The sequence below is a fragment of the Mesoplodon mirus genome (assembly GCF_964341445.2).
Source record: "Mesoplodon mirus genome assembly, chromosome: 3".
Taxonomy (NCBI): Eukaryota; Metazoa; Chordata; class Mammalia; order Artiodactyla; family Ziphiidae; genus Mesoplodon; species Mesoplodon mirus.
The window spans coordinates 29,242,712-29,261,837 of NC_138978.1; the positions used below are offsets into that span (position 1 = coordinate 29,242,712).

At 56.7% G+C, this 19,126-nt stretch overlaps 2 protein-coding genes across 5 annotated transcripts; one reads left to right on the forward strand and one right to left on the reverse strand.

Moving 5' to 3' along the window:
• Positions 1-6,439: 6,439 nt before the first annotated feature.
• HPCA (hippocalcin) lies at positions 6,440-11,380 on the forward strand (the record flags this gene model as incomplete). The annotated part of the gene is made up of 3 exons (XM_082614762.1): positions 6,440-6,817; positions 11,040-11,145; positions 11,283-11,380. The coding sequence occupies 3 exons, from the start codon at positions 6,440-6,442 to the stop codon at positions 11,378-11,380; spliced, it is 582 nt and encodes a 193-aa protein (XP_082470888.1).
• Positions 11,381-11,783: 403 nt separating this feature from the next.
• TMEM54 (transmembrane protein 54) lies at positions 11,784-18,680 on the reverse strand. Of its 4 annotated transcripts, XM_082612638.1 has the most exons (6): positions 18,416-18,680; positions 15,949-16,142; positions 13,502-13,561; positions 13,155-13,343; positions 12,891-13,025; positions 11,784-12,466 (listed from the first exon to the last, which is right to left on the reverse strand). In XM_082612638.1, exons 1-6 carry the CDS (start codon positions 18,429-18,431, stop codon positions 12,392-12,394), a joined length of 669 nt encoding a protein of 222 aa, XP_082468764.1. In that variant the 5' UTR covers positions 18,432-18,680; the 3' UTR covers positions 11,784-12,391. The 4 variants fall into 4 exon arrangements, with proteins under 4 accessions (XP_082468764.1, XP_082468766.1, XP_082468763.1 ...); XM_082612640.1 differs by lacking the exon at positions 18,416-18,680 and having other exon boundaries at positions 12,891-12,954; positions 15,949-16,185; XM_082612637.1 differs by lacking the exon at positions 18,416-18,680 and having other exon boundaries at positions 15,949-16,185.
• Between the last annotated feature and the right edge of the window lie 446 nt (positions 18,681-19,126).

A 19,126-nucleotide genomic window follows, 5' to 3' on the forward strand; every position in this document is an offset into this window, starting at 1 on the left:
CAGCAGCCTCAGGGGCTCTTGCAGCGGGATCTCCAAGCCCTGACTGCTGCTCTGGAGAGGGACTGTCCAACCAGCCCCGGCCTTCCTGATCCTCCTACAGCAGGGAGGCCCTATTAGCAGCCTGGAGTGCTGCTTGTGTGCAGGCCCAGTGCCCTGAACTTTACAGGCTCCATCTCACTTAATCCTCACAAGCCCCTTCCAGGGAGGTGCTGATATTATAGTTTCCATTTTACAGATGGAGAAACTGACCAGACCTTCTGCAAGTGAAGGGTCTTGCCCCCCTCCACCATGGGGGTGGGTGGTGGGACCGGGTTCGGCCCTGCTCAGTGGGAGCTGAGCCCCATCTGTAAAGTGTGGCTTGCTTGAGGGACGCCAGCTCCACCGCAACACGCCCATGCCCGCCACTGACTTCAGGTCTGCGTTCCCAGCTCCCATGACTTTCCCACCCTCCCCACCCTCCCCCCTTTCTGTTCCTCTCAGCCCAGCTCCCTCGGGAACAGCCAGGCCCACCCCCTCCCCCTTCCGGCTGTGCTCCTGGCAGCTCTGCCGCCCTGGGCTCTGGTCCGGGGGTGGTCCCCGGCAGTGAGGGAGGTGAGCAGAAGCTGGGATCAGTTGGGCTAAGATGCCGGGCATTCAGAGACCCCCAGGTCTCCACCTCTGGGTCCATTGTGCTCCAGGCTGGGGTGGGCAGGGCCCTTTGGAAAGGGGTGGCTTGAGGTTTTAATCACTTTATCAATGTTTGTTTGTGTAATTCAGCCCTGAGATGCTTTTCCCTCCATCTGTCCCCACCATCTGCTCCCATCAGGATTTTCCAAACCATTTGGGACCTAAGAGGGAGGCTGGGGGCTGTGCCTCTGAGGGGGATGGGGAGGGGCTACATCCACCTACCTCACTGAGAGGTTCCAGAGAGGGACCTGGGCTCCTGAGTCACATGGAACTGGGCTCAAATTCTGGCTTTGTCACTTTCTTGCTGTATTACCTCAGACAGGTGACTTCACTTCTCTGGGCCTCAGTCTTCACATCCATAAAACAGCAGTCACATTGCTGCCTCCTCAGGATTAGTTTGGATCAAAGGAGGTGACATAGGCAAAGCACTCTGCATACAGTAGGTGCTCAAGAGATATGCAGTCTCCTCTCCACTCATCCCTCGCTTGATTCTCTCAATAATTCATTTCTGCATTTCCTTCCCTCCTAGACGCCTCAGTCTGGGTTGGGGGCTGGGGCGCTGAGTATCATCAGCAAAGGCACCCCTCACCTCCACCCCTGCAACAGGCCTTCACAGAATCCTTCAAATCTGCAGGGTTCCTGGGCCACTGGGATCTCATCTATGTAAAACTCATGTCCCCACACTCCCCCAGGGGCCAGTGAGGCCTGTCTTGTCTGTGCTCTGGCTAGGGTTTTTCATAAGGGATGTCAGAGCACCCAGGTCACCTGTCTAACCTTTCTCCTCACAAAGAGGAAGAGACTTGCTCCAGGTCGTTCAAAGTGAGGGACCCAGGCCTTCTGACAACTGCCCTCTGCCCCCCTTTTCTGGGCTATACCTCGTGGGCCAGTGGCCTTGGGGTACAGTATGGGGAGACCCCAGCCTTCCCCTTTGGCTCAGGGGGGGCTCCCAGTACTTCTTAGGCCCCCAGGAGAGGAGAGGTGGCTGATGGGAAGTAACCAGCAGAGCTCCCAGAGCCAAAACTCTGCCCTGTCCCTGCCATCCACCCTACTCATTTGAGGTATGGAAAGTCAAAGGGGTGTGGGGTACCCAGGGTGAGGACAAGACATAGCCTTGTCTTCAGAAGCCCCATCTATTGGGGAGACAGAAATGCAGACTGGAGGTCCTGAGGGCAGGGCATCAGAGTCACTCGTACAGAGAAGAAAAACAGTGGGGTGGGGGAGGTAGGCTCCCGAGAGGCTGAACCAGGGAGTCAGCCCACTGGAGGTGAAGCTGGGGGGAGGGGGAAAGCGGGAGGAAGCAGAGTGGCTGAGCAGTCCCCAGTGAGGGAAAGCTGAGACCCCACAAGGATGGAGAGGAGCATCCTGGCTGGGAAGATTCTCAGGCTGCTGGCAGGGGATAGAGGAAAGAGGAGGAGAGTGAGGAGGACCCAAGGGCAGGTCCCTCTCCCAGCCCCAAGCTGAGCTGGTCTTCCAGACCTGGGGGGGAGAGGGGAGGGAGCTTGTCACTCAAGGGGCCTGAGTGGCAAGTCTCTCCCCACCCCCAGGTCCTCTCGCAGGAGGCAGCTGGGAACCACCCACACACGTCTGGCGCCTCCCTGGTGTTGGGGGTCCCAACACCAGAGCCAAGGTACAGAGAGGAACTAATGTTCTGGAGGGTCCAGCTGCCCTCACCCACAATGGCCTGGCTCCCCAATTCCTCCAGTTGAGACCCTCCGCTTGTCCTCTAGCAGGAGAGATTAAGGTTAGATTTGGACCACCTGAGAGGCTTGGTCTGAGAACCTGGAGGTCTGAGCCCTAGGGAGTCAGGAGGGTCCTAGCTGCTGCCAAGGAAGTGGGAGGAGCTGTCCAGTCAAGTGACAAGTGCTCTCAGCTCACCTTCAAAGTAGGTCCAGAAACCAGACCCATCTCTGCCGCCCTGGTCATCTCTCACCCTGAGAGGGCCCCCTGATCCCATCCTGGACCCCACTCCTCTGAGGACAGAATATCTGAGTAAGCTTCCAGTCTGCTCAAAGCCCCAAGAGCTTCCCATCTCACCTGGAATAAAATCTAAAGTCCTTGGCATGGTCCTAAGCACTGCCACTATCCCAACCTCCGCACACTGATCTCAACTTTTCCCCAGACACTTATCTAATACACTACAGAACTGACTTGTATATTATATTCATGCCTTACTGTCCACTCCTGTAACCCCACTGCCTACAACAGTGCTGGGCACAGAACTAATGCTTGATAAACGTTTGTGCAATGAATGGATGAGGACACATGGGTTCAAGTCCAAGCCCACTCGCTTGCTGTCAGACATTGGAAAAATCATTTAACCCCTCTGAACCTCAGTTTTCTCATCTGTGAAGTGGGGACAATAAGGATCCACACCCCCCCGGAAATACAGAAAGAGCAAAATTCAAGCCCAGGAGGTCAGGATTGTTGCTGAGGCTGTGGGAAGGAGGATGCATCCCCCATCCTGGCAGGAGAAGCTTTGATAGAGTTCAGCGACTCTGGAAAGGGGCTGACCTGTCTGCAGGCAGGGGGCTTACACACCTCAGAACCCCCCAGGCTGGAGATGCTCCCCAGCCCTCACTTATCGCAATCCAGTACAGGCACTGGGGAGACTGGGGAGGGAGGGAGAGGGCTTCTTGATTGGAGTGGGGGGGAATGGGAGGAGCAATTTAGATCCACGTTAAGAGGTGGAATTCATTCTGAGAGGGGTCCTGGGCAAGAGACCCGGTGTGGCGGGCGGGAAAAGGGGGTGGGGCTCTCTAAGGCAGAGGCGGGGTAGGGGGCGTGTCTGCCCCCCAAGACCTCAGGGACTGGAAGAGTGGGCGCTGCCCCCTCTCTGAAGAGTTCAGTTAGTTCTGGAGTTGAGGCGCAGGTTCAGGGAGGGTACCTATCGAGCCGCCCAGGATCCGATTTCCGCCCTCGTTGTGACTTGCGGCTCCAAGCCCAGGTAGGGATGGGGGAGGCAGGAGGGTGGAGCTGTCGGGGGTTGTCCCCGGCTTAGGAAAGAGGTGTCTGGGCACTGACTACCCCCATCGTCCACCGTATTCGGGCTACCTGAGTCAGAGGCTGAGGAGATGGGGACCTCTGCCTTCCTCCCCCGGCGGGGTGCTCCCTCGGGAGGGGGGCCGGAGAGGTGAGGGCGTCCCCTTCCCTTTCCCGGGCAGGGGCGGGGGCGGGCCTAACCCTTTGCTCCAAGCACTATCAGGGCTCGAGGGCAGAGGGCGGAACGGGGACACCCCCCCAGGGGAGGGGCACCGGGCTAACGCTGCGGGGCGTCTCCCTCGCAGTCCCGCCCCCCGCCCCCCGCCCGCCCCTCCGGCCGCCTCTGCCGCCGCGCGCTGCAGCAGCGCCACCTTCCCTGCGCAGTCGGTGTCTCCGCGTCGCTGGGTGAGTGGGGGCTGCTCGGCCGGGGCCAGGGGGTGCGAGGAAGGGGCATCCCGGAGGTAGGGGGCCACGTCTAGGGCTCCCCAAACCCGCCGCTCCCGTGCCTCCCAGGAATTTTCCCTCCGGGGACTCAGGGAGTGGGGCTCCCGCCGGGAAACGCCTGGCGCTCTCCAGGGTCCTGACCGCCGAGTGGCCAGCCTGGGGAGTCGCGTTCCGGCCGCCTCCGGACGCCCCCTCCAGGAAGGGCCACGCGCCTGGCGCTCCCCGAGTGCTGTAAGGGTTGAGGCGGGGGCCAGGGCGAGAGCTGGGGAGAGGACTGGAGAGGGTCCCCGAGGCGGGTTTCTCAGACCGAGCTTAGGTCCTTCCCATTTTGGGGACGGGGTCTTTGCGGAGACAGCAGAATCTTCTTCCGCCCTCGTTTCCCATTCTTCCAACTGGGGGCAGGGGGACGGACTCAGAGGGTGGCAGGGAGGAGGGGGCACTAGAAGATCTCTCCTGCCCAGCGCGTCTCTCTGCCTCCGCCCAGATGACCCAGTTCCTTGGACCTTGAGGAGGGGACTAAGGGACACATTCGGCCACCCCGGCCCCAGGCATTTCCTCAGTGCCCTCCCACACAGTTGTTCAGTGGATCCTCAGCCTGGGGCAAAAGAGGTTGATTTAGAAAGGAGGGGAACCAACTTACAGAAACATGCATGTGACACACTGCTGAGGACACACACAGGTCCCCCAAATGGCCACACAGGTACATGCCCCTCACACTGTAATGGGTGCATACCTAGTCACATGCACATATATGCACATGCACAGATATAAATTGAAATACACGGGGAGACAAATGCAAGGCAGAAGCCGGGGACACACACGCATACATGAGCACATGCACTTACACACGCTCACCCACATGTGCACATGCACACACAAGGAATAACCCCCTCACTCTGTCTCACAGCTGGGGGGAGATTCACCTACACACATCCCTTCATCCCTGTCCAGAACCGCCTGGCTGTCTCCTTTCCAATACCTTCCCCTCAGCCCTCCACAGTCTAACCTCCTGCACTGAGGGGACCTTTCTGAACTAGATGAAAGGTAAGTGTTGGGGGAGGGTTGACTGGCTAGGGGTCTCCCTGGAAGAGGGGGCTGTCATAAGCCTGAGAAGGGCTGCAGCTCCCTCTCCTGGCACCTGGCAGCACCCCTGGGTAAAGAAAGAAAGATGGCAAGGGTGTCTGAGGGTCCCACGTGCAGCTGGCCATGTGAGAGGTGTAGGCATGGGAGCTGGCTTGTGATGGCATGTGTGAGACATGTGGGGTTGTGGGCTGGTGTGTCTCGATGCACAGGGTATGGGAGTTGTGCGTGCATGGTGCTGTGTCAGTACATGTGAGTTGTGGAACAGAGAGAATGTTGTTGTGTGTGGAGGCACGGAGACCCTGGGTGTGTGTGTGCTGGTATGTGAGTGGCATGGGATCCATGTGTGGATTTGGTGCACTGTGTAGCATAATATGTGTCAGTATGTATTCATTTGTTTACTGTTGGCATCTGGACACATGTAAATCTTTTAAATTTATTTAACACTTAGGTAGCACTTATATGTGCAGGCATCTTTCTAAGTGCTTCATATGTATTAACTAATTTAATCCTCACAACAATAATGAGGTAGGTACTAATACCCCCACTTTACAGATGAGGCAGAGAGAGTTTAAGGAACTTGCCCAAGGTCACATAGCTGGTAAGAAGCAGAGCTGGGATTCAAACCCATGTGATCTGGCTCTGGAGCCCAGGCTAACACCTACCTTATTCTGCCTCTTGTCAAGCACACATGGTGGGAGGGAGAACAGGTCAGTGTTTGGGTTGCAGGTGTATTTTGTGTGAGCAGGTGTATGTGAGGCAGTAAGGGGGCAGGGGGTAGGAGGGAGGAAGACCAGAGGGCCTTTCTGCACTTCCCTTGGCAACTCTGGGAGTTAGCCCTGTCACTTCATGGCTATGAAGGTCACCTCACTTCCTTGAGCCTACCTTTTCATCTGTAAAATGGGCTAATTCCCAGGCTTCACTTTGTGAGGGTGAAATGGTATACCCTGGGAAGGCTCAGTGGCTGGCCCTGGGAAGGGCCTCAGTAAAGGTGAGCCCCCTTCTCTTCCTCTGTCTCCAGGTCTGTTCCCTGGGGAAGTAGAAGGTCTGGAGAAATGGTGTGGAGCTGACACAGTGGCAGGGTGCCTGGGTATATGTAAGCTATGTGATCTTGGGCCAGCTCCTCTCTCTCACTGGGTCAAAAGAGAGGCTGGGGTGGCTGGTGTCTGGGGGCCCTCCTGGAGTGTTGTCAAGGGGCCAGAAGGGCCTGACCACTCCTCTTTGTCCCTTGACGCCCTCGGGGACCCAGGTGGGACTTGGCTCGGTGGCCATGGGCAAGCAGAACAGCAAGCTGCGGCCCGAGATGCTGCAGGACCTGCGGGAGAATACAGAGTTCTCAGAGCTGGAGCTGCAGGAGTGGTACAAGGGCTTCCTCAAGGACTGCCCCACGGGCATCCTCAACGTGGATGAGTTCAAGAAGATCTACGCCAACTTCTTCCCCTACGGTGATGCCTCCAAGTTCGCGGAGCATGTCTTCCGCACCTTTGACACCAACAGCGATGGCACCATCGACTTCCGGGAGTTCATCATCGCGCTGAGTGTGACCTCACGTGGCCGCCTGGAGCAGAAGCTCATGTGGGCCTTCAGCATGTACGACCTGGACGGCAACGGCTATATCAGCCGGGAGGAGATGCTGGAGATCGTGCAGGTGGGCCCCTGGGCCCCTCAGAATGGCAGGCACAGGGCCCAGCAGCTTGCACCTGCCAGCCCTCTTTACCCTCTCAACAGCCCTTGTGGGTAGGCAGTGACAGGTGCTATTCTTACGACCCATTTAAAGAAATCTTTAATAGGAAGTAATTTCCAATTTAAAGTTGAGAAAACTTCCACATATCCTTTACCCATCTTCACCAATGAACATTTTACCACATTTTCTTTATCATCGTGTGTGTGTGTGTGTGTGTGTGTGTGTAATGTTTTGTTGTTCTGAACATGACCCTCTACCCCTGAATACATCAGGACAGATTTCCTAAGAACAAGGACATTCTCTTACATAACCCATAATATGATTATCAAAGTCAGGACATTTAACATGGAAACAATGCTATTATCTAACTTACAGACCATATTGAATTCTGCCAACTGTCTCAATAATGTTCTTTATAGCATTTTTTGCTCTGGTCTAGGATCACACATTGTATTTAGTCATCTTATCTTTTTAGGCCACTTTAATCTGTAACAGTTCCTCAGCCTTTCTCTGTCTTTCAAGACTTGACATTTCTGCAGAGTACAGGCCAGTTATGTTTCACTGATCCTCATTTACTCATGAGGAAATGGATGCTCAGAGAGGTAAAGACACTTGCCCGAGATCACACAGCCTGTGAATGGGCCACCTGGCTCTGTCGCCCACATTCCAGCTGGATACCCAGCCACCTTCCAACTAATTGATTGAGAGCCCACTAAGAGCCTAGTACTGTGAGATGCTTATACCCATGAGCTCAGTGCATCCTTACAACAACCCCATAAGGCTCAGAGAGGTGAAGTGGCTTGCCCAAGGTCATGCAGCATCTAAGTGGAGTCAGGTTCAACTTGGTCAACACTCAGAGCTGTCTCTTAAAAGGGGTCTGGCTTTCAGTTCTGGAGTTGGCTTCAACTCTTCAGTTGCTCATCTGTAAAACGGGGATGGTGAGGCTGATCTCACAGGGAGACTTAAGGACCTGATAGGAATGTCCTTTCTTAGAACAAATTTAAGCATAGTACGTTAGCTTTATCTCAAAAACCTTCCAGAGTGCCCATCCCCTCAGAAGCATTGAGGTCCATCAGGGATCTGGTCCTATTTTGCCTACCAGTTCCTTGTTCACTTTTTCCCTAAGCCTTTGTTTCTTCACCTATAAAGTGAGGGTGTTAACCCCTTCTTCCAAGGCTATTGTGGGTATAAAGCAGGATAAAGACTCTAGTAGATGGCCTGGCATATAACTGGCACCCAGTAAACATCAGCGATTGTCAGTTATTATTTTCTCCTCTGCACATTCTCTGCTCCAGCCAGAATGGCCTTTTCAACATCCGCGGAATGTGCCACTTTGTACAGGCTCTCGCTCCCTTTCCTTCTGCCTTTCTGAATTCTTTCCCTTCTGGTCCCTCAGCTCTGCTGTCTGCTCCCCCTCCCAACTCATCCAGCCACTAGTGGACTCTTGACTTTGGCTTCTGGGTCTGCTCTCTCCAGCTAGAGTGGACTGGGCTGCCTTAGGATGTGGTGCTCTCCCTATGTCTATCACTAGGGAAAAGACTTAATGATTATCAATGACTCCCATGGGCCAGGGCTTAACTCTCTAGTTGATGGATAATGGGGGGTTCTGGGGGTCCTGGTGGAAGGGTTGGGGTAGCCAGGGTGGTGGAAGATCACTCAGGGATTGGACAGCAGCTGGATACCAACTAATCTGTATGGATGTTCATGTTTTACCACTTAGTGTGGTTGCCTGGTGTATACTGGTAAATGTCAGCCTTGCTGGAAGCTCCAAACCCAGGGCATTGGTCAAGCCAGTACCATTCTTTGGGCATCTTTAGGACCCCTTCCTGGCTGGCCTCTGCTATCTAAGCCCTGGGTTCCTTTACAGCAACCCAGCGGCTCCAGACGACCGGTGCAGACAGAACTCTGCAAACCCTAGTGACCGATTAATTACAAGTCGTCTCCACTGAAACAATGAGTGAGCAGTAATTCCAGACAATTAATTAGGAGGCCCAGGAGAAGGGCTGTCACAGGGGAGCAGTCACTCCCTAAGTCACTTGCTCAGTCCTTCTCAGGACGGAGCCCTGTGCCAGGTGGTGGGCACACTGGAAGGGAAGAGACCTCACCTCAGCCTCTTGGAGCTCCCAGTCTGCTGGGAGAGACAAGTGTGCAGGCCACACTGACCAGCTCGGTGACAGGGGTGTAAAGGTGACATCTGGGAGTCCAGGGGACTGAAGGGCAGGGAAGACCTGAGGCTTTGGTGGTTGAGTAATGGTTATACTATGATCATGTTTACTGACCACTTACTCTAGCCAGCTATACACAGTATCTCATTTAATACTCTAGACAGTCCAAATGAGGGAGGTATGATTACCCCCATTTTACAGATGAGGAAACTGAGGTTAAGTACTTATCCAAGGCTACAGAACAAGTGATTAATGGAACCAGGCCACCTTACTTCATATACCCTGCTTTGAGGGGTCATTAGCACTCCACAAGCATCTATCCAGTGGCTAAGAGGGAGCAATTTCTAATCTGGTGTCTGCCCTCAATTTCCTTTCTGAGCTTCAATTTATTATCTGGAAAATGGGGATCTCAGTACCTGCTTTTCAGGGCTATTGCAAGGGTGAGAATAATGTATGTAAAGGACCTTGCACATAGTGGGTGTCTGTAAATGGTAGTTAGTATTATTGTTCCAGGCAGAGACTGTAAACCCTGGGAGACCTGAAAGGCGCAGGGGTATTTGGTTATGGCAGAATCAACTACTAGGGGAGGCCTGATGGTGGAGAGGTCAGCAGGGACCAGAGTGTGAAATGCCTTGAATGCCAAGGGCCAAATGTTTGGACTTGATAACAGAGGGCAGTGGGAGGTGCCAGTGGCTTTTAAACAGGGGAGTCCCTGTCAGATGCCAGGCACTGTGCTAAATTCTGTGGATCTGGGCACTAGCTAGATGTCCATGGTCCTTATCTGTATGCTGGGGCCGAGGAGCAATCCTACAAAGGCATAATTACTTCCGGAGAGTTGTCCCCAAAGGAGGCTCTGGGGCAGCATATGGGCCCTGACCCAGCCTGGATCAGAGAAGGCCTCCCTAAGAATGCGCCATGTAAGCTGAGCACCAAGGAGTGGGAGGCAGCAGAAGGAGCGTGGGGCAGCATCCAGAAGGAGCTGGGTGCACGGCAGGCCCGGAGGGAGGCCTGTGGATGTTGGGAACAAGGGGGCGGCCCCTGGGCTGGGGACGTGGCGGTGGAGATCTGTGTTTGTAAAGAGGTCTCAGAGGCAGCGTTGGGGACAGACCCTAGAGAGGCTGGAAGAGACCACTGCGGAGGCCAAAGCCGGATCTGAGGCTAGGGAAGTTTATGGGATGGGAGAAGGAAGGCTTCTCGGAGGAGGTGTCAGTAGCAAAAAGCTGGCAGACTGAGGCGCCGGGACCCAGCCCACAGGCCAAGTCCTTTGTGCTCTGTGTACGCTTAGCGCAAAAACCCTCCTTCGAGTCGCCTCCGAAGCTCCTGCATCTGGCGGCAGCCGTCCTCGGCCCAGCACAGCCGAGGCTGTCCCCGCCCCGGGCAGGTACTCACGTGCGTTTATTTGCATAATATCTCCCGCTCCTTGTGGACCCAGCTGCCTCCGGCCCTCCAGCGCTCAGGGCGGCTCTACGCCCCCTGCCGGCCACAGTGGCATCGCAGCCCAGTGTCATCCCCTTCGCCCAGCGCCCCCTGTCGGCCATCGAGGGCGGGCCGCCCGGAGCCCCGAAGTTTCTGAGAAGCAGCTCTTTCAACCTGGGACTTAACTGGGAACCTGGGGCGTCCGGCACAAGCTCCTTGGCCGGGCGTTCCAGGCCCTTCTCCATCTGGGCCCCAATGTCCTCCAACATCTCTCCTGACCCCCTGCATTCAGCCATCCCCAAGTTCTCGGCGTCCACTCAGGGCTGCCCGCTCTGGGGCCTTTGTACATGCAGATCCCTCTGCCAGCAATTCCTTTCCCACCGAGCGCTCCAGGGGAACTTGTTCAGGGCTCTCTCCAATAGCCCCCTCTTCTGGAAACCTTCTCAGTCTCAGAACTTCTCAGTTCCCCCACTCCTCCGTCACCCCCTCTCCGCCTCACCTTGGCGGGAGCGGCGATCATCAGCGCACCTGGGGACGTTTTTGGAAAGTTGGGGGTGGAGGGATCAGGCAGGCTCCCCCTCACTCCCTCCCCACCCGCCCCCCAGGCCATTTACAAGATGGTTTCGTCCGTGATGAAGATGCCGGAGGACGAGTCGACCCCGGAAAAGAGGACTGAGAAGATCTTCCGCCAAATGGACACAAACAACGACGGTGAGGAGGCAGGAGCGGGGCGGGGCGGGAGCCAGCCCGGGGCGGGAGCCACCCCTCTTCCTCTCCCGCGGCTCGGCTCTTCAGCCCCTCGCTTTGCTGCTGCCTTCTCCTCCGTCACTGTTTCCCTCACCCCGCAGGCAAGCTGTCCTTGGAGGAGTTCATCCGCGGGGCCAAAAGCGACCCGTCCATCGTGCGTCTGCTGCAGTGCGACCCCAGCAGCGCCTCCCAGTTCTGAGCGAGGAGCCAGGTTTCCCCTCCCTGCCTTCACTGGCCCTCTCCCGGCTCTCAGCTTCCTCGCCCTTGTGTCTGTCCAGGCTGGGGGTCAGATTGCCACCCCCAGGGTCTGCACTCTGAGGGGCCTATGGAGAAAGGAACCCTGCAGCCCCCCCAAGTCCCAAGCCAGCAAGTGGTTAGCACCCCCCATCCGGGAGGCAATATCTCCCTTCGGCAATGATAGAGACACAGGCTCTGGCTTGGTCTGCCCCTCAGTCAGCCCTCCCTTACCTAGCTATCAGAACGTCAGCCATTCCCCCTCCCCCACGCCCGCACACACCCAGCCATGAGGCCAGACTTCCCTCCGCCACCCACGGGGCAAGCTTCCCTGCCTCCACCCCAACCCTTGTAGATCTCAGACTTGGTGGAGTTGGGAATCATGCCTGTCTTTTTATTTGGAACGGAGAGAAGGATTCCAGAGGTTTGGGGGCTTGAGGAGAAACCTTCCTTGAGCCATCCTTCCCTGCAGGAGGGCCTCAACTTTGCCTGCTCCTGCTCTTGTTGGCCCAGAGGCCATGATGCAAAAGGAAAACCTCCTGCTTCCAGCCCCCCAGCTGTGAGTCCCATGAACCCCCGCCTGCGTTTCAGCATTTTGATGAACACAGACCCACGGACCCCTCTGTGTGTCTTGTCTCTCTCAGATACACACACAGGCCCACAGACAGATGGGCAGACACACCTAGAGCGCCACCCACAGTGTCCTGTGTGGGAGAGCAGCACAGGCCCCCGGCCAAGCCCCCTCCCCCGCTGCATGCATCCACGTGGAACATCTCTGTTCTTTTTAATATCTTCAGAATAAAGTCTCGTTTCAGTGCAGTGGGCTGGGTGGCTGGAGGAGAGGGGTGAAAGACCCACCAGGGTCCTGGAGTGGCATTGAGCCCTCTTGGCTGCCTCCAGGAATCCTGGCCTGATCACAGTGCAGACTTGGCTGGAGGGCCCCAGTGGCCACAGGGCTTGGGTGAGGCAACAGCTGTCAAAGGGTCATCAGCCCAGAGCTAGTGCAGCTCGGCAGGTCATGGTCCTCCACAGGCTCTGGGCTCTCCCGCATCTGTGGAGACGTCAGAGGCTACCAGGCCCACTGGGTCTGAGTCTCCTCCTCCAGGACATCCAGAAAGTGGGACGGGTGGGGGTCTGGGAGGATTTTTGGGTGAAGGAACATCATTACTCTCCACTATGCAAGAGTCAGGCCATACCCTTGGAGTGCCCCCAATTCCAGCCCAGATACCTCTCCCCCTCCCCAAGACTCATCCTGGGCCTTGGGAGAGCCAAGTGTCAGCTGTATGACTTAGCTGGGAGATCTGAGTTCTCTGAGCCTCCAAGTCTCTCCTTTTGGTCCTGGGGAGAAAACTATTGCCCCAGTTTTCAAGGTGGGGGCCCGTTACAGAGGGGTGGGGACAGATCAGCCTGAGCTCCCCAGCAGGGGCTCCCAGGAAGTATGAAGAGTCAGGGCTTGGGGGGATGGCAGGCCTTACCATGTGATGGCTGCTTTTCCCCAACCAGGGCCTCAGTTCCAGCAACTGGTGGGCGATCTGGGCACTGCGGACAGCAAACACACTCTCTGCCACGCAGAACAGTAACGAGATGCCCCAGAGACACAGGCTGGAGCTCTGTAGGGGGACAGGGGGCAGTGATGGCTGCCTGGGGTTGGGGAATGGAGGGCAGGACTCCAAGAACCCTACCCACCTCTGATGAGCACCTCGCGGCCCTCCCACCCCATCCCAGGCCTGAGCACTTACGTAAATGCGAGTGGGGTCGAAGGGACAGTTGGGCGCCAGTTCCAGTAGTTCGGGGTCCCCAAAAGTACAGGCAGCCAGCAGTGCCTGGCCCTGGGTGGCAAAGGTCACAGCAATCGAGGCCAAGAGGCTGAGAGCACAGGTCAGACAGAGAAGGGCACAGGCCACGCTCGAGCTAAACACTGCCCAGCGCTGGATGGAGGAAGCCACTGGTCAGTGGACATCAGGCTCGGCCCCATGGGCAGCTCTGGCCCCCATGGGGTCAGCCTCACCCCCTCCAAGCAGGCCAGGCCCTTGGGGGTGGCTGCTGCCCCTACCCGCACAGCCCCATCCCAGGAGGTACCACATACCAGAGGTATGCTGGGGAGGTAGCGTGATAACACGATGACTGCAATGCCTGAGGTGATGACCTGTGGAGGAGGCTCAAGTCAGCTCTGACCCCCTGCTGGAGGAGAGTGGGCGGGGGTCAGGGCCCCTCTCCAGCAAAGATTCCAGCAACACCAACTCTAGCCCTCCAAACCCGCACCCCCTGCTTAGCTTTGGCTTCATCACCTCCATCTGCAGGGGGACACTGCCTCCTCATGGTCCAGCCCCGAAGTGACGTTTCTAAAACACAGTCACTCCCTGCCTACAACCTTCCATGACTCCCCACTGCCTACAGCTGCATTTCTCAAGCAGGGACCTGTGTATCCCAGGGCCACAGAGCCATGTCACAGGATATATATGACATGTTTTCCTGGAGTGGAAAAGATTTTGGAAGAAACTCAGTAACTCAACTGGCAGGGAACTAAAAACAAAATTGTTACTTTAAAATAAACCAGGATACTTTATGGAGTAGAATTCAAAATCCCTAGGAGTATTTTTAACTATCGCAGGCCCTCAGTGACCTGGCCCCTGTCCCATCAGTTTCTCAACTCCACCCTGGGCCAGGCTCTTTCCTCATCGCCCTGGATACGGACACCCACACAGAGCCTGCGCTTGATGCCGCCTACACAGCGCCTTCTCAGGAAGGCCTTTCCTGCTCCTCTTTACCTGCTTGGGTTCTCCCTCCTGCAGGCCCCCCTAACCACCCCCAGCCCCAAGAGGCGGGCCCACCTCACTGTTAAGCCCACCAGCTGCCCTCTGGATCTTCTGGGTTCCACTCAGCTGGGCTCCCTCCTTCAGTTCCCTCACTTTACCAGGCACGGGCTGGACCCGCGGGAGGCAGGTGAGATGATAGGTGGCCCAGCAATGTCTGTAATTCACTGTGCAGCCACTAGTAAGTGCCTCAAACTCTCTGGGCTAAGCCCACTCAGCAGGAATGAGCTCAGGGAAAGGACACTGGCTTTGGTGTCAGCCACAGATTGTTTCACATCCAGGTTGGCTTCTTTGTATCAGCAAGAGGTTGGGTGAATCCCTGAGTCAGTTTCCCCCTATGTAAAGTGGGGAAAATAATGGCCCCGTGTTGCAGGGAGCTGTGGGGATTAACTGAGGAAATAAGAGCACAGCTAAAGTGGTGCAGCCCAGAGCCCATCCGTGGTGGACCTCCTCACCCCGAGCTCACTGCCTTGCCTGCCTTCCTCACAAGGTTGGTGAGACGAATAAACAACAATAATAGTAACCCCAAGGGACACTGCACATGTCTGTACAGCCTAGCTCTGTCCCACTGACTGAGGCTCTCCTACTTGCCGGGGCCCGTGATCCTTGCTTTAGGGCCAGCAGGCTGTCTGAGCTTCATTTTGCAGGGGAGGAAACAGGCTTAGAGAGAGAAAGAAATCTCTCAGCCAGGAGGTGGCAGGGATGGAACTCAAGACACTGATGTGCAGATGTTCCCCAAAGGCTGTAGCCACCTCTTCTGACAGTTGGGAAAGGGCTTTACGAACTTGAGAATACCAGGCCCCTTCATTCAGGTATTCATCAAACAGGTACTGACATCCAGCCATAACCATGTCTACCATTTATTGAGCACTTATAGTCCAGGCCTAATGCTAAACTCCTGCCAAATTGTTTTTTTTTTTTTTTTTTTTTTTTTTTTGCGGTACGCGGGCCTCTCACTGTTGTGGCCTCTCCCGCTGCAGAGCACAGGCTCCAGATGCACAGGCTCAGCGGCCATGGCTCATGGGCCTAGCTGCTCCACGGCATGTGGGATCCTCCTGGACCGGGGCACGAACCCGTGTCCCCTGCATCGGCAGGCGGACTCTCAACCACTGCGCCACCGGGGAAGCCCCCAAATTAGTTTTTTCAGTGTCTCCAGAGCAGACCTTATCCATTCCCACCTCCACACCTTTGCATTTGCCATTCTCCAAACTTGAAAGCCATCCCAGCTTCCTCTCCTACCTGCTGGCCCTAGCAGGCTTCATACCCAGGATATGGTAATTGCAGCCTATCTTTGAACTCCTATTCATCCATCAATACCCACCTCAGGGGCCTCCACCTCTGGGAACCCTCCCAAGCTGAGCTGATGCTCCTTCCTTCTGGCCAACAGTGCCTTGACTATTTCCCTATTGTAAAAATAATCCAAGCTCACAGTAGTGTGTGAACCATGTGCTAGGCACTGTGCTCAGCACTTTATGTGGATGATCTCATTCAATACTCATCAGGACCCTCTCAGATGGACACTGTTACCATCCCCATCTTATAGATGAGGAAGCTGAGGCAAAGAGAGGTTGGGTGACTGGTGCCGTCGGTAAGTGGCGGAACAGGGGTTAGTACTTGGGGCTCTCTGCCTGCCCACCCCAGGCTGTGGGTGGGCTCATCGAAGCCCCTTCCAGCACCCTCCAGCCCCCTCCTGCCAGCCACCCTCCCAGCCTGGCCATACCACGATGGCGGAAGTGACAGAGAGGATGTTGACCACAAGGTACTGCACAGCCACAGCATCGTGGGGGGCTCCCACATAGCGCAGCACCGTGCCGTGGAGGAGAGCGGCTGCGATGAAGCTCACGTGGCCCAGCACCACCAGCACCAGCCCCGTCTTCATCAGCACCTTCCGGAAGTCACCCACAGTCAGGCCACCTGTGAGGGACAGCCATGTCAGGGCCATGGGTAGGGCTTATCCTGCTGGGCAGAGGAGGAAACTGAGGCCCCTGCAGGAGTGATGGACATTGGTTTCTAAATCTATTTCTGGGTGACTCGAGGCCAGTAACTTGTCTTCTCTGTGCCTCAGTTTCCTCATCAGGAAAAGGGGTTCACAGTGCTTTCATGGGAGTCCTTGGATCTCTAAGGTTGGAAAAGCATACAGGTGGTACTTAATAAAGGGTAGTAGTCCTTGTTAGTGTTCAAGGTCATGCGTGGCACAGTTAGGATTTGAACCCAGGTCTCTAGCTCTAGACCCATGATCCTTCCACTAAGCTTTGCATCCACTGATTTTTTTCATCCATACATTTGTTACATCAATGTTCACTGAGTGCCTGCTCCATGCCAGGCCCTGAGGTACCACAGAGAGCTTGATGGTCACTGCCCAGGCCCCAAGGAGCCCCTAGTTCACTGGGCAGGGATCAGGTTCTATTCAGGATTCAGTTTGCTGTAAAGAGCCTGGCACACAGTAGATACTCAACTCACAATTGCTGAACTGACTCCAGCAAAGTACTCAAACTTCTGAGTTTTCATTTCCCCATCTGTAAAATGGGAAGAATAACCCTTGTTTCCCAGTGGGGAAGGAGGGTCCCATGAGGAGATGGATGGGAAAGTGGGGCATACCCGGGGGGTGTTGGGAAAAGCGAGCTCTTGGTGCAGGGGCACTAGGCAGGGACACGGCAAGGTGCAGGAGGCTGAGGTCAAAAGAACATCAGGGACTCATACGCAAATCCCCTCTGAGTGTCCAAGTGGCTACTCGGCCCCTATCTGCACACCCCCAGGATCAGGAGCCCTCCTTCCGGCTGTTCCAGATCTGCTCTTCAGAATGTCCCCTTTGGGTCCTGGCTCTGCACCATGCTGGCCCCTTAGGCCCACCAGCCCCCTCACTCTAGCCAGCTCTGTGAGACTGGAAGACTGGCCTGGCCCCTAGAACTAAGCAGCACCCCCTTCTTCCTTTAGCTGCTCCTTGTGGGACCTGTGAGTCCCTTCCTAGACCTCAGTGTCCCCATCTGTGGCAGCAAGGATTGGGTCATATTTCATATATGGGAGTTTTGCAGCCAGAGAGAAAGAGAGAGAGGAAGGAAGGAATCCCTAGACCGGATGTCCCTGGGGGCGCTGCGCCCAGAGGAACCCCCGGGAGCAGAGAGGGCTGGGGCTACTCAGACACACACACCCTCTGTGCGACTTTACACCAGCCTCTCTCCCTTTTGGGCCCCAGCTTCCCCATATGTAAAATGGGAAGGGGTTGGTCTAGCCGGTCTCTGAGATCCTTGGAGCCTTCAGGACCCTCTGGAGCTGTACCAGATCGAGGAGAAGCAGAGGGCAGACGATGGGCTGGACAGGCACCGTGGGACTGGATGGCATCATGAAGATTAGCTGCTGGCCAAACAGGAAGGGGCATGGCAGCTTTGTCCCAGGGGCCTGACCCACTTCACCCCATCCACCCACCTACCTGGCCACCCAGACACCACCCGGCTCAGGGCTGAGCTCATGAACAACAGCATCCCAGGACCAAGACTTGTCAAACTGGAGGTACAGTGCCAGCGTGGGGCTGTGCCTGGAGCACTGGACAGAGTCTCAGGGCAGTCCCTGGCTCAGGAGGGATCTAGGAGGTGGTGCTCCCTCGCCACTTTACAGATGAGGAAACCAAGGCTCACGAGTTCTCTTGGCTAGAGAGTAGGGACTCCCCAGGTCTGTCTGATGCCCAAGAGCAGCATCATTGTGTCCAGGGAGTGAGAGGAGGGGACACATCAGTCCTACTCCTCTGTCTGGATCGTGTTTGCCAGTGGCCCTTCTCACCTGGCCCGGTTTGGGGGAGTGGAGGGTGTGGGAGCCGGAGCCCTTTGGGAGGCTGAGGAAGCCGAGGGCAGGCAGCCTCTGGTTCGGAACTGAATGCCCTCCCTGTGCTCTCCCTTCTGTGGGCAGTGGGGGTTGGCTGCTCTCCTCCCACCTGGGGGTGCCTCCTCCGCAAGAAAGGAGAGCGGGGAGCAGTGGGGGCGGGCGAGAGGCCGTGGTGCTACCCCACATCGGAAGATACCAGAAGCCCTCCTCTCGCCAGCTCAGTGCTGAGGAAACTGAGGCCCAGAGCAGAAAGTGACCTGCAGAGAAGGCGGCCTGGACCCCGGGGTTCCGGGCGCCCACGACAGTGCTCCGCCCCTGCCAGAGGATCTGGGGCGGGTTCGGGTCTCCCGGGCCGTCCCCCCGCGGCTCACCCAGGCGCAGACACATCTCGGCTCCCGAGCGGGGTCTCCGCGGCGGCTTCAGCGGGGCTCCAGACGCTGCGGGCGGCCGGGCGGCCCCACTCCCATACTGGTCCGCAGCTGCCGAGTGCCCAGCAGAGCCCGCGCCGCGCCCACTTCCCGCCTCGAGCCCGGAGCGCCCGGCGCCCGGCCAGCCTCCTTTCCCGTCACCCCCTGGGCGGCCCGGCCCCGGGAGGGCCCTGGCGGCTCGTTTGCATCCCGGGCCGGTCTGACCGGCTGGGCAGCCCTTCCTGGCCCGCCCGGCTGAGTCACAGCGCTGGTCTCACCCACCCGCCTCGATGTCGGCCGGCACCCGGCCAGCAACTCCCCGCAGCCCACCCCACTCCAGTGATGCCCATTTTACAGATAGAAACTGAAGCCTAGAGGAGCTGCGATCTTCCCGGCTAGGGAGTGAGATGGGGGCCTGATGCGTGGTTGTCACGACCTGGTGGGCAGCTGGACACGAAAGCCCCGGGGTGAGGGCTGGGAATCCACTTCTTTCTAGAGGGTGGGGAAGTGCAACAGTGGGTGGTGAAAGAGCACTACCTCGGGAGCCAGGCTCTGTCCTTGACCTGCGCCGTGACCTTAGGTTTCCTCCCTGCCGTGGCCTGAGGGTCTTCGGCCACATGCTGAGCAAGGTGCTTTACTTGTGGGGGTGGGGATGGGGGGGGTCTCTGTTCCCTT